The 15,425-nt window shown below is 41.6% G+C and overlaps 1 protein-coding gene across 1 annotated transcript in view; it reads right to left on the bottom strand.

Moving 5' to 3' along the window:
* Positions 1–15,425, bottom strand: part of LOC136424626 (intermembrane lipid transfer protein VPS13B-like) — a 47,347-nt gene that overhangs the window by 10,390 nt on the left and 21,532 nt on the right. Inside the window, exons 28-43 of the mRNA XM_066413243.1 lie at positions 14,816–14,963; positions 14,098–14,285; positions 13,174–13,367; positions 12,310–12,488; positions 11,802–11,938; positions 10,469–10,582; positions 10,017–10,115; positions 9,355–9,534; positions 7,749–7,904; positions 6,826–7,086; positions 6,383–6,490; positions 5,561–5,736; positions 4,784–4,957; positions 3,130–3,343; positions 2,384–2,584; positions 1,627–1,764 (exon numbers count right to left, since the gene is read on the bottom strand). Coding sequence (XP_066269340.1) covers positions 1,627–1,764; positions 2,384–2,584; positions 3,130–3,343; positions 4,784–4,957; positions 5,561–5,736; positions 6,383–6,490; positions 6,826–7,086; positions 7,749–7,904; positions 9,355–9,534; positions 10,017–10,115; positions 10,469–10,582; positions 11,802–11,938; positions 12,310–12,488; positions 13,174–13,367; positions 14,098–14,285; positions 14,816–14,963 — 2,667 coding nt within the window. The remainder of the gene's footprint in view (positions 1–1,626; positions 1,765–2,383; positions 2,585–3,129; positions 3,344–4,783; positions 4,958–5,560; positions 5,737–6,382; positions 6,491–6,825; positions 7,087–7,748; positions 7,905–9,354; positions 9,535–10,016; positions 10,116–10,468; positions 10,583–11,801; positions 11,939–12,309; positions 12,489–13,173; positions 13,368–14,097; positions 14,286–14,815; positions 14,964–15,425) is intronic.

The raw sequence follows: 15,425 nt of genomic DNA on the forward strand, positions 1-15,425 counted from the left end.
CTACATGTGTCATGTTTGGTGCAATTCTGAGTCAAAGGTTTCACAGTAACAGTGCATTCCACACACACACTTGGTGCTGAACACACCATCTAGACACACATACAGGACACTAGTGCACAACACATTCTGTACACAAACCTGTCCTTGGTGCTGAACACACCATCTACACACACATACAGGACACTGGTGCACAAATACAATCTGTACACAAACCTGTCCTTGGTGCTGAACACACCATCCACACAAACATACAGGACACTGGTGCACAAATACAATCAGCACACAAACCTGTCCTTGGTGCTGAACACACCATCCACACAAACATACAGGACACTGGTGCACAAATACAATCTGTACACAAACCTGTCCTTGCTGCTGAACACACCATCCACACAAACATACAGGACACTGGTGCACAAATACAATCTGTACACAAACCTGTCCTTGGTGCTGAACACACCATCCACACAAACATACAGGACACTGGTGTACAAATACAATCTGTACACAAACCTGTCCTTGGTGCTGAACACACCATCCACACAAACATACAGGACACTGGTGCACAAATACAATCTGTACACAAACCTGTCCTTGGTGCTGAACACACCATCCACACAAACATACAGGACACTGGTGCACAAATACAATCTGTACACAAACCTGTCCTTGGTGCTGAACACACCATCTACACAAACATACAGGACACTGGTGCACGAATACAATCTGTACACAAACCTGTCCTTGGTGCTGAACACACCACCCAAACAAACATACAGGACACGGGTGCACAATACAATCTGTACACAAACCTGTCCTTGGTGCCGAACACACCATCTACACAAACATACAGGACACTGGTGCACAACACAATATGTACACAAACCTGTCCTTGGTGCTGAACACACCATCTACACACACATATAGGACACTGGTGCACAATACAATCTGTACACAAACCTGTCCTTGGTGCCGAACACACCATCTACACAAACATACAGGACACTGGTGCACAACACAATATGTACACAAACCTGTCCTTGGTGCTGAACACACCATCTACATAAACATACAGGACACTAGTGCACAACACAATCAGTACACAAACCTGTCCTTGGTGCTGAACACACTATATCTACATAGATATACAGGACACTAGTGCACAACACAATCAGTACACAAACCTGTCCTTGGTGCTCAACACACTATATCTACACAAATATACAGGACACAGGTGCACAACACAATCAGTACACAAACCTGTCCTTGGTGCTGAACACACCATCTACATAAACATACAGGACACTAGTGCACAACACAATCAGTACACAAACCTGTCCTTGGTGCTGAACACACTATATCTACATAGATATACAGGACACTAGTGCACAACACAATCAGTACACAAACCTGTCCTTGGTGCTCAACACACTATATCTACACAAATATACAGGACACAGGTGCACAACACAAGTACACAACCTATACTTACACCTGTCCTTGGTGCTGAACACACCATCTTCACACACATACAGGGCACTGGTGCAGAACACAATCAGTACACAAACCTGTCCTTGGTGCTGAACACACCATCTACACAGTGATTACAGCAACAGTTTTACTGACCTTCCTGTCCTCTGCATCAGCAGTGAGAGCCTGTACCCTGAGGGGACGTGAGCTCAGGTTAGCCAGGAACACTCTCTCCTGGAGACGAAGGATCTGGATACCATGTTGGACACTAGAGGACACGCACAGGGAACACACCTGTGGGAAGAAAGAGGAAGTTCAAGTTCAGGACACAAAACTTGACATACTGTTCAGTGAATACTGCAACTATAAATACAGAAAGACACTCAAACAAATCCAGGAAACTTTAAGAATTCTTTCTGGAAAGACAAAAATATTATCTGATTTGACTGTGTCTTGTCCTGTGACAATAAACATCAAGTAACATGAAAAGAGAACACCAAGACGAGATTTAAATTAACCAGGTGCATGAAGTTGGTCTCAAAAGCTCCCCATAATAGCAAACTCTTTTTGTTGTGAAAAGTTTAAATCTTCGTGCCAAAAAACATCATCTGATGATGTTACATCATGATGCAGAATACCAATAACTACAGTAACTGTAGAAGGGAAACACCAGTCCTTATTCTATATTGTATACAATTTGCCAGAATTCTGTATGAAGTTTCTCAGAATTATGCAGATTTTGCTGATGTTCTCAGAATGAATTCTGGCTGACATTCTCAGAATTCTGCATATTCATCAGACTTCTGTAGAACTGCTCGTGTCCCTGGAGACATGTCAAGTGTAACTAAAATATTTTGATTTTTCATCAAAATAATGAATATGAAATATGCTATAGATTGAATGCCAGTCCAACCTTAGTGGCGCCCCCTAGCTGTGGTGCTGGTATGACAACGTTGAGAAGCCCTAGCCCCTCCTGTGGCATGATGAGTCTCTCTCCGTACTTGGCGCTGGGTGACACGTCTTCTGTCTCCAGTAGGATGGGGAGGGACTGGGGCAGGCTCGACGTGTCGTCCCCAGCTGATGAAGGCAGCTTCACACTGATACAAAACTCTCCCTGTAGAGAAAATGATGCATCTTTTGAAATATTGGGAATACAGTGAGGTCAAGCATTTTCAGAAATTTGTAACTTAATGTAAATGCAGAAATGTTCACGGGGATTTGATTTTGCGGTAGGGAGAAAATGGAGTGTTTGTGTTAGTTTTGAGTACATATTTCAAACAATAGAGCATAACAGTCACAGATTTTTGCAGCGGTTTTAAGTTTGCTGTTCACCACGAAAACTGCAAACATCAAACCAGCATGAACATTTCTGCATTACAGTATACAAAAACAAACAAAAGACTTCCTAGCATCAAGCAACCAGAGCTTGCATTGCTGATTTTTCATAAAGTGAGAATTTGCAACAAGTTTACTTGTTAGCAGTTTTACCATTTAACCATACTTGCGGAAAAAGAGAAGAAAGGAAAAGGCAAAGTCGCTATTGGGGCCGAAAACGTGCTGTTTTGTTGGACCTTTTATGTTTTTTAAAGTTTCTTGTTAGTCCTACTGAAAGTCTATGTGTCCATATGTACTTACAATGTGTTCAAAACCAGTTCTTACCCTAAATTTAGGGGGAGCAATAGCCTGGCCCGCAGGTAGATCCAAGGCCTCACCGCCGGCCAACACCAGCACAAGATCAATCATCGTGTCATTTCCCAGCAGGCACCAGGGCGCCACGTTCAGCAGGAGGGTGTCTACGTACGGCGAGCGCTCCGCGAAGGTGACTTTCAGCTCTGTGGTTGGCTGGAACACCGCTAGATCCTGGTTTGTATCACTGTTGAAGAAAGATGAGGCATTCACTTAAATATTAGCAAAGCTGGACCTTGACAATGCAGTTGTTTGTAACGTTGCAATTGTCAATTTGATTACATTGCACAATATTACTGCCCTTCTCCGACTTTGCTTTGAATATGGAGTAATCATTTTACATCTTGGTTGTTGACTGAGGTATGAATGCACAATGGGGACTACAAAAAGTGTATGCTGATTGGGCAAAACGGTTGGTTAGCAGAGGGTGTTTACTAATACAGTATATGCCAATTATTTGTATACCTTTTTTCTGTATATTTCGTCTTTCTGTATAGAATTCCAAAACACCAAACCATTTACAATTCACTCAATTGTAAAAACAATGCATATCTGTATAGCCCATAATCGTAAAGTTCGGGGTATTGTATAGAATCTTGTCCGATTTTATCGTAAAATGACCCACAACTACAGGCTAAATTTTGGATTTGAATTGTTGTTTCGGGAGTGGGGACGCCGTCTACCGTTCAACAATCACATTCTTTTGTTACTCGCTATTGTCATGCTTGCAAACAATCGATATCGGTGCCTTTGACATACGGTGATCTCATTAAAAACCTGTTTTTCAAGACTCAAGCGACGAAAGTGAACAAAAATACGAAAAGAAAAACACGATTTTTGTCGGAGCATTTGAGCCTCTACGCTGTATTTTGCCGAGATTTACAATTATTTGTGGCCGTATTCGACGGAGAACCTATTCCTTACATTCTTTCCCCATGAAAATCCTGCTTATGTAGCGTAGATGAATCGTATTTTACGTCGCGATTTCAGAAAAGAATAAAGCGACGAAGGTCTTGTGACGCTGGGCGGCCATCTTTGTTTACTCATTGATATGCATTTTTCTACGCGCTGATTGGTTTACGTCATAAAAACCTGTGCTCTGATTGGTTGACTGTAAGATTTCACGTGATCAACATGCGGCGGGAGTTTTTTATTTGGCAGGAGTTTCCCACGCAGTTTGGGCTTATCTGAACAAAATGGATCGCGTATTTAATCCAATATGGTGACGTTAAGATCGACGAAAAGGTCGGATTGTACTTTGATTAAAATTTTGCAAAATAAAGTTGCGATATCGTTAGTGTAATTGTGTGTCTTGCCCAAAATCCAATTCGCCCCCCTCCCCTCCTTCGGGATGTCAATATCGCTAGTTCGGACAGTCGTATAGTTCGGGGAGTCGTATAATTTGCGCTGACAAATGGGCTATACAGATATGCGGAATCTACTGTAGCATGTAAATTTGCACTGGACTGTTTTCATGTTTTCACACACATGCACATGCAGACACACACACACACACACACACACACACACAAACACACACACATGGCACACGCACAAGCACACAGTACACATGTACACACACATGCACACACTATATGCCAGGAAAGTTTGGCTGTACAATTCTTACTCTTTTCCAGCATGTAGATGACCAGAGAACGGCCAGCCCTCCCCCACATCCTCCTCACTCCCTTCTGCGATGCTGCAGAGTGACTCCACTGTCGGTGGGGAGGGTTTCCTGTCCACCTCACCGATCAGCTCTGAGTTCAGACGTATGGTGGGGCTGGATGGCTCACCATTCTTCCTACATGGAGAAAATATGAAACAGTTACAGAAATAAACACTCAGGAAATTAAGAAATCAAGAGATCCTACTAGGTTCTAGATATATTATGAAATTTTTTTGATTGTTTTATTCATTATTGTGACTTTTTCGCTGATTCTGTTTATGCATTTCCCCATCGGCTCCAATAAGGCAACAGACTATTAATTATACTATAGTAGGCTAGCATGTAGAAATACACCAAAAACAATACCTTCCTTTTCACGGACTGACGTGAAATATGTACTCAAAACTAAAAACCACTTCAGAATCTGAAGAAAAGTACTGTGTCAAAGTACAAGATTCATCTACAGTTGCTCCAAGGAAACATCTTTCTGAAGCATCTAAAACTCTTTCATAGATACGCCAAAAATAGTTACTCAAGCAACTGGATAAAATTTTGAAACAGTCAGATGTTTCAGACAGCATCCACTGTCTTTCGTCAGTGACAGCGGATGCTGTCTGAAACATCTGACTGTTTCAAAATTTTATCCAGTTGCTTGAGTAACTATTTTTGGCGTATCTTACTACCTGGATGTCTAACCTTCATCAATGTCTTTCATAGATAATCATAGACGTTGCTCACCCAAACTGGAAGGTGACATGATGGGAGAGTTCAGGTTCGATGTCGTAGAGGTCATGACCTTTGCCCTTTCCCATGACCTGGTACTGGTGTCTCTCACCAAGGTTTCTCGTCTCCAGGTTCATGAGCAGGGGCCCGGGGATCCAACTCCGCACCACAAACACCGGGCTCAGCACAATCTGTAGACATCAACACAGAATAGAATAAATAAGGCCACACCAATTTAATTTCTTGGTTAGCGGATTTTTTTTTAAATTCTAGCACCAAAAAAATTATTTAAACAGAAGTTGTGAAAACTTGCACTTGTTGTGAAAACTTGTGAAAACTTGCACCTGACCCTGTTCACTCCCTGAAATTGTGTGCACCAAAGTACAAACTTTCCTCTGAGATTCTGTTTTCCTGTTGATTTTCCAATCTAGCATTTTTTTAAAAATTCCGTTAACCAAGAAATTAAAATGCTGTGGCCTTACGAAATAGATTTTCTTTTGTCATTATGCAAATCAAGTCCTTATTTGCATAAAAACATACAAATACCTTGGTCTTCACTAATGTTACACCTACATGAAAATTCAGTCATCCCTTCTTGACTTATCCTGATTTGAAGTCTACACTTGAAGCGCCCTCTGCTGTTCCAAAAGAAACTAATGCTACTTCTTCCCAGAGCTAAATTTAAATGCACTGTCTAGGATTTTGAGAAAATAATCAAAACAAACAAACAAGTGGCATGGCGGCCTTGAAAAGGTGACCCCTGCGGGGGTACACCTGTTTTGCCATGCCATCCATTTCTATGGAGGAGTTTATTAAATAGATAAGTGTGAGCCTGACCACTCTCTGTCCAGGAAGAGCCCATGCCGGCATGTGTTGGGGTGTGGAAGGCTGGAGGTTGTAGACTGTACACAGGACCTGTAACACACTGCCATCCTCACAAGAGATCTAGGGAACAAAATTAGAAGGTATACAAGTATACGTTGATCATTTGTTGCATTCTTATTAGAAAGGCACTGTACACCTATTTCATCACTTTATTCTGTTGTTAATGGATACCATCTTTGGTTAAAGATATCCTCTCGGATGGGATGTAGAGCAGTAGTCCTGTGGTTTGAAGATCCCACCACACTCATCAAAAAGAGTAGGGGCCCTTTCCAGTGTGAAGTGATCAAACCTTACAGTTCGATCTTACAGCGTACTTACTGGTCAAAACTAGTGTGTTATGGCCAAAGGCTGTTGACAAGTATAACGAAACAAACAAATGAAAGACCAGATCCTACCTGTACATGAGACGTCTCCTTCTGTTTTGTTGACCCCACGTCGACCTCCCCTGACCAAACGGTAAATTCTCCCTGGGCCCTGAGTCGGACTCCCCGGATCATGTCGTCCTCCAGAACGAAGGACGGCAGCGTGGTCCTAGCGGGGAGGTCACAGGTCAAGTCCCGAGGCAAGGCAGGCTGGGATTTCCGCACTTGGACAATCTCCAGCTGAAGGTCCTTTGACAAGTGGTTGGTGAAGACTTGTCTTCCGCAGAAGGTGATCTACATGTATATGGAGAATGGAAAATGGTTGTCTATGAATAATTGTCTTAAATATCTGAACATTAGTACCGTTTCTTAATATAATGATGTGTAGTCAGTCTAATATGGTATTAATAGAAGTATCTAGTATTCTGTGGACATACATGTATGATGCTTTGTAAAATGATTTCCTGCGACATATATATATATATATTTTTTTCAAAATCAGATTCAACTTGAGCATGGTGTTACCATGGTTAAATGATGAATAAGTGGCTCCAAAAGTACTCAATGGTCACATGTAACAAGACCCTAAAGTCACTTCATGGTTACAGTTTACTGTGATAGCATCTAAAGGAAAGTGATCCCAAACCAGTTTAGCTCAAATGAACTCAATGAACAGATGAGCTTATCTTCCACTGGTCGTGACAGAGAAGACAGACGCTATGTACAGTATTTATTGTACCTGGGAAATTCTCCTAGCTCTTTTCGACAAGTACAATGAACAGTGGACCACGGCTTAAAGTACCATCCTAAGGACTGCAACCCTTTCCGTGCGTGCATGTCGGGTGAGTGACACAGCCGGGATCCGAACTAACGACTTCTTAGTCAAGAGGCAGGGTGACTTACCACTGGACTATACAGTTCTCTATACACACAAGTGTTTGAACCAAACTGTTTACCTTTTTCTGCAGAGGTGTGATTGGTTGAACCTTGACGATCAGCGAGGTTGTGTGCCCCTGATGCTGGATGGTCCGTACAAACGCCCCTTGGGTGTCGATGTTGAACGGCTCGGACCAGCGCCAGTTTCCCCACCCCTCAAAACACACGTGCAGCATCTAGAAAAGTTCCAGCATGAAACAAAAGTGTTTAACATAGATAATAATTAAAATTCAGACATAGATGTAGAACAATTGTCTTTCTGTAATGCAGAGGACAATTGTAGTTGTCTTGAAGGTCTTGTTTCAAGCGTTGGTTGAAGAAAGGCAATCTCTTTGATTACCAAGATCACCATTCTTCAATCATTTTGGAACAAGAAGACAATTGAATTTTAGCCTAGATTTTTCTAATTTTAGAAGGACACTGCTTGCAACTTTGTAGATGCTTCAACTTGTTAGAGTATGATTTGATGTATGTATGTATGCTTGTAACTAAATCTATTGGCAGAACGGACAGAAAAACAACCATATTTCCTGGATTTCCTGCATGTTTTTGTGAATGCAAGAACTCTTCCCTCAACAAAATGAGGACAACAGAACAAAAAGAAAGTATTACTAATTCTTTTACTATAATTTTCACCATCTCTCTAACCAAAGACTGCCAACTTGTAATTGACAATGTTTACTTCCACCTTTTCCCATGATGTTTATACACTGTGAGATGCTACTTCCACCTTTTTCCATGATGTTTATACACTGTGAGATGCTACTTCCACCTTTTTCCATGATGTTTATACACTGTGAGATGCTACTTCCACCTTTTTCCATGATGTTTATACACTGTGAGATGCTACTTCCACCTTTTTCCATGATGTTTATACACTGTGAGATGCTACTTCCACCTTTTTCCATGATGTTTATACACTGTGAGATGCTACTTCCACCTTTTTCCATGATGTTTATACACTGTGAGATGCTACTTCCACCTTTTTCCATCATGTTTATACACTGTGAGATGCTACTTCGACCTTTTTCCATGATGTTTATACACTGTAAGATGCTACTTCCACCTTTTTCCATCATGTTTATACACTGTGAGATGCTACTTCCACCTTTTTCCATGATTTTTATACACGGAGTTGATGCTAGTACTTCCACCTTTCCCCTGACATTTATACACTGTGAGATACTACTAGTACTTTTACCTGTTCCCATGACGTTTATACACAGTGTGAGTTGCTACTAGTACTTCCACCTTTTCCCCTGACATTTATACACTGTGAGTTACGAACCCCGCCAACCTGGACTTGTTTGTGTGTGCGCCAGCTGTAACCGTGCATGCGCCTGTTCCCATGACGTTTATACACTCTACGTGTACTTCCACCTGTTCCCATGACGTTTATACACTCTACATGTACTTCCACCTGTTCCCCTGACATTTATACACTGTGAGTTACGAACCCCTCCAACCTGCACATGTTTGTGTGTGCGCCAGCTGTAACCGTGCATGCGCCTGTTCCCATGACGTTCATACACACTACATGTACTTCCACCTGTTCCTATAATGTTTATACACGTGTCAAGTACTTCCACCTTTTCCCCTGACATTTATACACTGTGAGTTACGAACCGTGCCAACCTGCACTTGTTTGTGTGTGCGCCAGCTGTAACCGTGCATGCGCCGGCTGCACAGGACGACGTTCTCGTCCGTGTCCACCTGACCAAACCGGATCGTCTCCTGGGTGTCGTTACAGATCAGGAAGTAGTTGAGGAGGAGCCGTTCATCCTCTGTCTTTGTGGGGGAGAAATTCTGGAAGGAAAAATAGGAGTTCGACTTATAGAATGTGTATTTTCTTGCTTGCAAAACGCACCGGTTAAGTGTGGTGGGTTCTTTAATATGCTTGCGGCAATTTTTGGTACAGAAATGCCATTGGTGTTGATTTTTACTGGTCATGCTTTCAAGTCTAGTTGATTTTCTTGGCTCACGGAAATCAGATATTCAGCAAAAGCTACAACATAAAAACAGGACGTTGAGATGAAAACTTGCATTCTGACTACACTACCTGTAAATTTGTCTACTTTCATAACTGTTTTATTTCACTATAGGAGGAAATAATTCTGTACATGTAGCACAGTAGTCATACAAGGGAGACATATTTGTGGTGCCATGAATTTGCAGTGGTGGAGTCACCGTGAAAAACATACAAATGAAACCGCTGTGTAAGTTTCCAGATCTACAGTAACTGTATATCCTTGAAGGTAAATTGGCCATACTTTTATAGAATTCATTACCTGTGCCCATAGTCGCTGAGCCATGGTCAGTGTGTGGACTGTACCCTGGGCTACCCGCATGTGAATCGGATCTGTCGAAACTCTGGTGTCAACGTGTGTCTGAAACCAAAGCAATTGACTGGTCATTCAAAAAAGGCCGGACATATGAAATTTTTAATACTGTTCAGCATCATTAAAAACTTTTCACTGACAATATAATGTATGAGTATATAATATCTTATGGGGTTATCTGAGAAATTTGTTACTTAGCAAAATTCAACACAATTCAGCCATACAAAATGCCAGTCTTTTACACTTAAATAGGAAAAAAAACTAAATTCAGCCTTTAAGATTCAATGTAATTCTTACACTAGAAATTTAGAATACATGTGTACATAGAATATTTTGGCCTCTCATACAAAACGGTGTAACTCTATCTAAGATGGGCAAAGTTTCAGAAATAAAATACTTACCACACAAGCTTCCTTTCTGTACATGAGCTCGCCCTGCAGCTTGAATGGTTCGACCAAAGGCTGCATAGTCAAGTTTCTGTACTCCAATACATCTGTGCCGACAGATCCTTCCATCTAGTTGTGTGTAATGGATTAAAAGGGGGAGGGCAAAGGTAAAAAGGTAAAGCAGCTGCTGTTATCGTCATCTAAGGTGAAGCATGATGCCTTTTCAAGAAGCTTGGTGGTGCAATGCAGCTTTGCTACGCCAAAAGTATGACCAAGTACACCGGATCCCCCCCACTATTCTTGTGTTGGCTTCTTTTATGTTTGATGTTTGAATGCCTGAAGCGCCTTTATATACCAGACAGCTGGCTTTATGTCACCATCTGAAACGACGGAGGCCAACCTTGGGATCAAGTGACCAGAATTCCTCAACTTCAAATGATATAAAACATTAGATATACAATGTACATGTATATCCCATTCAGCCTCCCCCACAGATTAATGGTTGTGTCCTTGGTGCTGAATACAAAGTCTTGTAAATGCAGAAATGTTTGCAGTGGTTTTATGTTAAAGATTTTGGCGGCAACCGTTTCACCGCGACAATGAAACCACTGGGAACATTTCTGCATTTACAGTACTTTGTATTCAGCACCAAGGACACAACCATTAATCTATGGGGGAGGCTGAATGGGATATACATTGTCCAATACTGTGGCAGTAAGTGACTCAAGCGCTGCCGCAAACTTAAAAGCACAGCGAACACTCCATTTTCCCCTTAGTGCGAAATAAAAACCATGCAAACTTAAATGGATTTACAGCAATTCATGAACTTGAACTGCTAGGGCTTCAAAGCCATAACCCTTGGGTTGTAAGTCAACAACCCTGACCACAAAACCACCTTGCACACTTCTATTTACCCAATGTTGATGTCCTTCACGCATAATAAATAATCATATAATGTAAAATGACAGAGCCATTGTTTTGGTGTGTCTGTTTGTTTGTCTGACAAGGTGACAAGAAGTGATCCATTGATACATGTAATGTTAATCATTATAATTTTTCACTATCAATGAACTACAATTATGCAGGACATACAAGAAACTCTAAATATTTCATGGAGGTCTTCGAACCTTTGTTATTAAGTCAACGCAATTGACTGCAGACCAGAAATGTCAAATATTAATATGAATATTATGTGATAGTTTAATGGTGCTAAAAAAAGAATGCCTCAACTTATCATTTAGTCCATTCAGCCTGCCCCACACATGATAATGTCCTTGGTACTGAATACTAGGTAGTGCTTAAACTTCCAACACAGGCCTAGCCCTAACACATGCCATGTATAACTGACCTGTACGGATGACCAGTCTCTCTCCCCATGCCAGTGTTTGAAGTGAAGAAGTGGTTTCTCCAGAGAGACCACCAGAAACTCCTGATCATTCGGCATGGAGTCATCAAACGTAAAAGGCTGCATCTTTCCAATAGGACCTGTTATTGTGCAAAGAGATGTACACATCATGTGAATAACTTGTCAATGAATAAGCTGCCTTGAGTTTATGGTATCCTGGCTTTTGCATTGAAAAGCATTTCTTCAATGTAGAAGCATCCTTTGTTGTGGAAAGAAATGAAAAAATAACTTGTGCAAGTCGGCATGTCACATTTACCACTGTGACACTTGATTACACTAAACACTGTAAGTTCATTAACTTTTACCATCGTTTTATTTTGCGTTTGGATAGAAAAGGAGGTTTTCCAGGTGCCTTAAATTAACAGTTAAAACAATTCTGTAGTACAGTACTGTAGTAAATAAATGCAAATATTTCACGATTTAAAGTTAACAAAGAGATCCTCATCTTTACCTTTCCCGAGATGCTCCATATGGTTACTGACGCTGATCTGAATGGCGTTCGCTGACAACGACGCCGACACGGCCGGCACGAACTTCGGCGCGAAACACGAGTCCACTCGCATGCAGGCGGCCAACGCCATCGGGGACAGGAGGGGGTCGCTTTCGTCCTCCGCTGGACATGCGTCGCCACTTCCGGAAACAAACACAAAGCTTGCATGGAGGGATGATGGGAAGGTTTAGCCACACAGCAAGCAATCAGCAAAACTGTCCATCACAATTAGCAGCTCGACCAATGAGAGCATGGCAATTAGCAGCTCAACCAATGAGAGCATGGCAATTAGCAGTTCAACCAATGAAAGGACGCCAGTTAGCAGTTCAGAGAAGATGGCAATTAGCAGTATGACCAATGATAGCATGGCAATTAGCGATTCAACCAATGAAACATCAGAAAAAGTGGCAGACCAGTATAACGTTCATTTCATGCATGAATGATTCATTTGTATGCACACTCAGGTACAAACTAAGTTACAAATTAACATCATGGCAGGCAAAGGCTGTATAGACCGATCCTGACTGCCAATCATATGATAATGATTATAATTACCCTATCATCCAATGAGAGAGTAGCTGTATGTAAATCAAATATTTGCATTTTCATGCATTTGTTAGCATTTATATGTTTTATCAGAGGTAAGCAGTGCTATGGGATCAGTCTATCTTATTAGAAATTGCTACAAAAGTAAGAGCAGCTATCAACAAGCCAAAATGGTAAGATTGTTCCAGCACAAAGCCTGTACATTGCATATCTTTGCTGAGAATTAGAAGTATCATGCACAGTCACATTTTCTTGTCAAAGACATTAAACTTCACTTACTCTGTTTCTCCCTGAGCTTCTGTTCCAGAATGCACCACCACCTGCCACAGCTGGGCTGCCACCACCTGATTGGCTGTTGCCATGGCGATGTCAGCAAACCTGACATGGTAGGACCTGCTGGCTGACAGTTTGAACTTGTGGAACAGGACAAAGGCCTTTCTGACCTCATCCCAGTATTGAAGAGAACATGGCACCTGGAACAAACATTTCAATATTATACCAAATATAGTGACAGTTAAGAATCAATCAAAATACAGCTACATACAAAAGATTAAGAGTATCTATAGGGGCTCATATTCTGCCATTTTGTAGAGCCGAGCAAAAGATCAATCCCATAGCCCCCTCCTCCACTTCCGTCAAATTGTCGGAAATTCAATGCAAAAAAAAAGAAATGCAAATCTTTGCTTGAAATGCAGCCAGTCTCTTATTGGACAAACTGCCAACGGCCAACTGCCTTTCTCTCATTGGTTGAAGTTGAACTGCTTATTGTGATTGGTCTACCAGGACTAGCTTGTACTAGTTGTAGTGAGTCAGAATTTCCTCAACTATAGGTAAAGTATACTTACACTGGCTGATTTGTGTGTGACTACTCAGAACAAAATCACTACAGTAGTCAAAACTAAAACACCAGCTAAAATAGACCGATCCTGACTGCCCATTACAACTAGCAGTTCAACCAATGAAAGGATGGCAAATAGCAGTTTGACCAACAAGAGTTACTGCATGTCTGTTAGATCTTTTCTTCTTGTTTTCTGTTTGTTTTTAAATTGCATTTCTACATTTTGACAGAGGCAGGTAGGGTTAAAGGACCGGGCTATTCCACATTCTTCAATCTGTGATTTCCAAACAAGGTGTCTAATTATGAAACACCCAAAATACAACACCACCAAGTTGGACTTTGAAAGAAAGAATCTTCCCACAGACCTCTACAAATTCCTCCAGCTCTGTGAAGCTGATGTCGGGGTCGTCCATGGTGTGGAAGGGCACAGGCGTGACGTGGACGTACGTCAGGACGCGGGGCTTGTGGTAACACCACGCCATCGTGCCGGGCTGGCCGCGCCTCTCCTTAGTAAACACAATCTGTCCAGGACTGGGCAGTCTCTCCCCGCCATCTGCAGAAAATGTAAAAACAAGTAATTATAGCTATTTGATACATACAATGTAAGAACTGGGTAATTCAATGTTCGTTCTTCATCAAAATCTGTACATTTTCAAAAGGGTTAATGACCTGTCCTTAGGTATATATGGTGTCAAAAGGTATGGTCGGTTTCTATAACCACCAAATAAACCACCAAGTGAGCCAAGCCAAGGAGGTGGTTTATGAGGTCATTAACACCATGTTGGATTTACATGTATGTGGAAAACAAGTGGTGAATATGGAGTAATAATGACCGATGGTTGGGGTGAAATGCATCCTTTTCCTTGGTCAACACCATTTGGCTATATGACCATAAACTATAATGCAAGTGGTGAGTGAAGTGTAAACAAACAAATCATTATTCATAATCATTGCAAATGTCACAGTCAATGACCATGTACAATGGGGCATGAATGGGACTGGCCAGGTAGTTTTTGGAGTTCTGTCACAAATTTGTATAGTGTACTGACAAAGGCCTCCACCCTTCGCAAAATGTTCACCTACCTCTGTTAGAGATGTACTGGAATGTCCCCACTCTGAGGTCATCTCTTGAGCTGATGACAGTATCCATGGCAACAGTATCCATGACAACTGGAGGCTTGTCTGCCTCTGTTGTGGTTGGGGGTACATCTGGCTCTGGCCTGTTCAAATTCTGTACAAGAGACAGGTGATGCAATGTATTGAATACATTTTCCTTTAACATCTTTTTGTTAGAGTGACAGTATTTCCCATAATTCACAATTAATTGTTTGGGACAGCCTAGGACTGGGAAATTAGCTGCTCCCCATCATTATTTGCTTTCATTTGATCCCTGGAATGTCTGTCAGTTTTCACAAAAGGTTGCTAAATTACTAATTCTGGCAACTCTGAACTCCACTTCCTGTCACTCTGGCAACTCTGACCTTTACTTCCTGTCACTCTGGCAACTCTGACCTTTACTTCCTGTCACTCTGGCAACTCTGGCCTTTACTTCCTGTAACTCTGTCAACTCTGGCCTTTACTTCCTGTCACTCTGGCAACTCTGGCCTTTACTTCCTGTCACTCTGGCAACTCTGAACTTTACTTCCTGTCACTCTGGCAACTCTGACCTTTACTTCCTGTCACTCTGGCAACT

Source organism: Branchiostoma lanceolatum, chromosome 18 (genome assembly GCF_035083965.1).
Source record: "Branchiostoma lanceolatum isolate klBraLanc5 chromosome 18, klBraLanc5.hap2, whole genome shotgun sequence".
Classification (NCBI taxonomy): domain Eukaryota; kingdom Metazoa; phylum Chordata; class Leptocardii; order Amphioxiformes; family Branchiostomatidae; genus Branchiostoma; species Branchiostoma lanceolatum.